This window comes from Argiope bruennichi, chromosome 3 (assembly GCF_947563725.1).
Source record: "Argiope bruennichi chromosome 3, qqArgBrue1.1, whole genome shotgun sequence".
NCBI classification, from domain to species: Eukaryota; Metazoa; Arthropoda; class Arachnida; order Araneae; family Araneidae; genus Argiope; species Argiope bruennichi.
This window is the reverse complement of record NC_079153.1, coordinates 127,097,106-127,102,526: the sequence shown is the minus strand read 5'-3', so window position 1 is coordinate 127,102,526 and position 5,421 is coordinate 127,097,106. Positions and strand designations below refer to the sequence as shown.

The 5,421-nt window shown below is 32.5% G+C and overlaps 1 protein-coding gene across 1 annotated transcript; it reads right to left on the bottom strand.

Annotated features, from left to right (window-relative positions):
• Positions 1-585: 585 nt before the first annotated feature.
• On the bottom strand, positions 586-2,432 carry LOC129963287 (transcription factor SOX-14-like). The gene has a single exon (XM_056077559.1). It carries the CDS (start codon positions 1,728-1,730, stop codon positions 969-971), a length of 762 nt encoding a protein of 253 aa, XP_055933534.1. The 5' UTR covers positions 1,731-2,432; the 3' UTR covers positions 586-968.
• Positions 2,433-5,421: the final 2,989 nt, after the last annotated feature.

Genomic DNA, 5,421 nt, shown 5'->3' with positions numbered 1-5,421 from the left:
GTGAATAGTAAATTGATCAATCACACCGGTATTATATCTATCAATGAAAATTAAATAAATTAAATGAAGGATCTGTATTATATTTGTAAGTAATTGTAGTCTATACATTACAAGAGATGATAATTAAGAACTAAAGGAAGATGGACTATTTCCTTAAAAATATGTATATTAATGAAACAAATTTCGTTAACAATATTTGAGACAATTAAAAAACATACATACAGATATCTGAAATAAGTCTGAACTAGCTTTGAACATCATATTTCAATAATAAAATAGTTCATTGTCGCATTTACTAATTTAATAGTAATATTATTAATTTTTTTCCTATTTTGGATAAATATTGTTAAAAGTATTAATTGTTAAAAGCAATTTAGGTAAAACCTTATTTGCGAAAAAAAGGAAATAAAAAAGAATAAAGAATAACCTTTGTCATTAAAGTTAAATTGTAACTTTCAAAATGAAGACAACACTTTTTATCGTTGTAAAACTCTATAATAAATCTTAGCATATCTTTATAAGAATAATAAAAATCAAAAAACATTTATCAATAATATCTGAAAAAAAATCATCAGAGGAAAGCAACATTTTTTTTTACAGTATTCAGATTTTAAATATTTAAAAGTTTTTAAAGTTATAAATGTTCTAACTTATAATATTAAAACTTATTCCATATCTGAAAATACAAAATAAAATGAGCATTTACAAACTGAATTGATACTAGCATAAATTCTAATACTTTAAGTTAGATGATTATCTTTCAATGAATAGAAATAAAAAAAAAGTTTACCACATATTTTAACACAATAAAAACAAAAACTACGAATGAAAGACGACCGACTAACAGTTTGAAGTGCTAAATAATGACTATGTTTTCAATCACAAGGAAAACACTTTTCCTAAAGTCTAATGAAAGTTTGTAGGATAGCGAGTCAGTCACACACTGAAAATTCATTATATATTTACCGCTAGACGATCGGACTCGGCGGTAGTGTAGGTGGACTAGAATGCCTGTGGAACCTCTCCTCCGGTTTGACAAACAGGTAGGCAAAAGGCGACCTCAGTTCATGGTGACTAGGCAAGGGGCCCGGGGTCGGAAAGTACGTGGGAGGCCCGCAACCACAGAGGCTGTAGGGGGGTCCGAAAGCCGCGGCATGAGACTGCGATAGCGACGATAGCAAAGAACTAGCGGTGCTGTACATAGTTGTGGGTGGAGGTGCTAATGGTCCATCGGTCAGATCTCTGGGTTTCATGAGTCCGATTTCAGGTCTCAGTTTGGGTAAAGCACTGTCCATTGAGCTGTACATGTAAGGTAAAGGAGTCAGTGGAAAAGTCCTGGCTGTGACTGCTTTTTCACTTTCCAGTGAGTGATGGGTGATGTGGGGATACCTCGCCGTTAACGGTTCCAGAGGAGGAGGGAAAGGATGAGCCAGCCCTCCTGGCAGATAAGTTGCCTCTTTCTTGACGAGTGGTTTCGGTTTTCGACGTGGCCTGTACTTGTAGTCTGGGTGTTCTTTCATATGTAAGGCTCTCAGTCGTTTGGCTTCGTCTATGAAAGGACGCTTCTCAGCCTCTGATAACAATTTCCATTCTGCCCCAAGACGTTTGGAGATTTCCGAGTTGTGCATTTTGGGATTTTCTTGCGCCAACTTCCGTCTTTGTCCGCGAGACCACACCATGAATGCATTCATGGGTCTCTTGACGTGATCACCTGTTGCTTTGCACGACATCTCTGCTTTACAATTTTTAGGAAAATGTTTTGTTCGATTGTTCGAAAGTATTGAAATAATCACTCTTTGCCTTGCATTGCTGCAAGTATTAACTAGCTTAAAGTACTGTTTTTGAAGATTAGTTGACGTATCGTTTTTAGAATCAAACGATTACGTGGGAGAAATATGTAACTCTTTTTGTTTCCCTCTTATTATCAGTGCACTTTTACAGCTGTTGTCTCTCGTGAAAAGTCATTCGTTGACGGTGATTAACGTCGTCGTTAGCTGATTAAAATTCAATATTCAAAAAGATAAGCAAGAAATAATCCAGTGTTTTATCTCGCATATCATTCTCACTTATATCACTGTCCAAAATGTTCGTTGTGCACAAAAGATATTCGAAGTTTTCAAATATATTCTTTCTATGCGAGATAAAAAAAATAAGTAGTTATTCTGCTTTTATATACATCATTGAAGTGTCATTAAAAAGCAGATAAGTGAAAAGGAGCCAAGTCCACTCTTTCAATTCGTATGTTTATGACGACGATCAGTCTACCTAACTCGCATAAATTCAACACTGGCCGTTTCCCACGTGCGTCTTTCTCCTTAGCCGGATCGCTGTCTTTTGACTTTCCCTATTTTCACACGATGTTCTCCAGACCTGGAGTTTAGCGGGGGGGATGTCATCTTGTCGATTCCTAAATCGCCTCTCATTGGCCAACTCTCCATCGCGCCCTTCTCTCATTGGCTGATCCGAACCATCTGCTCCCTCCAAAGTCGCTTTGAGTTCAACAATAGGGGCGCATTTTCTTTTTTATTATATTTATTGAGCTTTAATCTGCTGTTATCTCTTTTATATTTATCCACCGAAGTCAGATAATGCGTGACAAAGCCGGGTATTACAGCAGTTACTTCGTCTTCTGTGTGTTATTTGTATGCGATTCGGTTTGTTTGTAGTCTCCTCTGGGAAAGATGGTGGTGGTGGGGGAATGAAGGAATAGAAGAGAAAGAGGGATGTCTGTTCGAGTTTCTGGACCAATGAGAAAGATGCGGAGGTAATGGGCCTTTGTTTTAAGTTCGGAGTCGAAAGCGAAGGGGCCAATCAGAGGCGGGAGCGAAGGTTTGGAGGAGGTATGGAATAAATCGGTGTCAGAATCCCAAACATCAACAAAAGCTCACTCCCTACCACGTGAATGTGAACGAAATCGTCTGCACGCCTGACTGATTTTCAAAGGGATATACGAAGGGCTGTGTGAGGGGATCATTGAGATGGTTTCTGTTGGCGGGGTGGGACAAACTGATAATGATCGTTTGTTTTCAAATGACAGAATCTGCTATTCATTTAATTCTCTTCATTCGCAGTAATTAAAAGAATAGGCAACAATTGCTCGGAATCTGTCGACCTGTTCTTTGTCTTTTAATAAAATTTTGTCTCACTGTATTGCATTATTTTTATTTCTTTGTACATGAGAATAAACTGTAACAATGCAAGTTTTTAAAGATAATTTCTTCTCCCATTGCTAAAATCATGCTACTGAAAAACGTTTTAAAGGCATTGCTTTTTAAATTAAGCATGCTAAAATTTTACGAATTCGTCATCTTTTATTTTAAGAATTATTTTTGAAAATGGATTTATTAGAAGCTATGAATTTTTCATTTACTTCGAAAATGATGGGATAGGTTTATTGTTATCATTTTATAATTAAAAAGAAAGTGTTGTGTATAGTTTTTTTCCTCCTTTATTTCCTTGGATGAAGATAGACTCAAAGATGTTGGCGCTGTAAACTATTTGAAAGTAGGAATCATAGCAATTAGAAGGGAATTATACTTGAAGTTGTATCGCAAAAATACAGATTTCGGAAACGCAGGAAAAGAAAACTATTCTATGAATATAAAAAAAAATATGTAAAGTTAAAAATTTGAGATAAAAATGAAATTAAAAAATTAAAAAGTAAAAAAAAAAAAATCTAAAATAATAGTTATTATTATTGAAGCATTCCTCAACGAGCTATATTCACCCATGTAACTCCATTTCATTATTTGTATCTCTTCATTTATTTATTTAATTCATCTGTTGATATTGAAAAAATATTTAAAAAAGCTATAATAAAAACTGATAAAGACTTAATAAAATTAAAATAAAAAATATTGGAAATGTTAAAAAAAATCCCCGAGAAGCTAATTCTTAGATTTTATCCGAAAATAAAATAAGCTATTGTAAGGGGGAAAAAAAAGTAGGACAAAAAATATTAGGCTTATAGGTTTCATAATTTTTTTTTTTCTTTCTTCTTTTTGCCGCTAGAGGAACTGACATTTTTATGAAACACAAATGAATGAAAAAGAATTGTCTGTGAAGAGCCAACAGTCGTAATTTATGTATCGGTTTAATATTCCAGTGCCTGAATACATATATTTCCTCACATACGTTTTAAAAATAAATTTCTAACATATTTTATGAAAAAAATTAAATCAAAACAAACGATAAAATTTTTAGCAACTTTTAGATAATAGTTAGAAAATAAATCCTCAAACGATTCAATTTTCTTATTACATTACTTATTTTTATAGTCCATGCAATCCTTAATTTCAGAATGGAAGACTAAATGAACATTCTGGAATAGAAAAATAAACTTGTTTGCTTTCTTACCCTAGTCATTAAAATTTATAATATGAAAGTGATTTCGGCTGTTTGTCTTCCTTCATTGAACATATACCTGATCTCACACAAGGAATGGCAGGTTATAACTTAAGAATACAATTATCTTTAATTTCATTAGGTAGTCAATTAAGTAATCAGTAATGAAATCCGAATTACTTAAGTGAATCCTCCTCTCCCAGTTTGCATATCAGTTCGGTAGGGGGAAATGTGAAATCTTGATTATTTAATTGACTGTACCATCTTCTTCATTTGAATAGTCCATAAACAAAATTGAATAACGACAAGAATTTAGTTTACCTAATAATAAATATCATTTTCTGTCTCACTTTATATATATATATATATATATATATATATATATAAGTAACCAAAAATATTGGCATTAGGTAATTAAAATCTATAATTGAAACAATCTAAAATTAAAAATATTTTGGAAACGAAACAAAATTATTTTGGAATCGCAACTAAAAAATTATTTCTGATTGTATTCCTCACAGAAAAAAAAATCCTTTTTTTTTTAATCCCTGCTTGAGGGTGACCCATGAGAAAGTCTTCAGGCCGGATTCTTATTTTATTTGGTTTAATTTTGATACTTTTTTTCCCTATTAATTTGATTTTTATTACTATTGTCTTATATATATATAAGACAATAGTAATAAAAACCATATATATATTACATTGCTTACTTTGTCTTCTTGTCTTCTTTTGAAAATTCGATATACAGAGAGAAAAAGATAATAGTTTAGTTTAGTTATATGAATTTCCCGTTTTAAAGCAACACTAAGACTATTTTGGGGCGGACTTCGTATTGTTAGATGTTCGTTCCTTGTCAGATGAAAAATAATAATAATAAATAAATATAATAATAATAAATAAAGATTGTCAATAAAGATTTATGCACTGTTGAAAGCATTTTAGAAAACGTAGCAGTCAAATAAGAAATGTAAATGCGCGTGTCTTCTACATTTGTATCTAAACCATTTTGCAAGTGTGTCTATAATTAGTGCCGGGTGCTTTTTTTTTATATTTGAGTAAACAATAATACGTTATTGT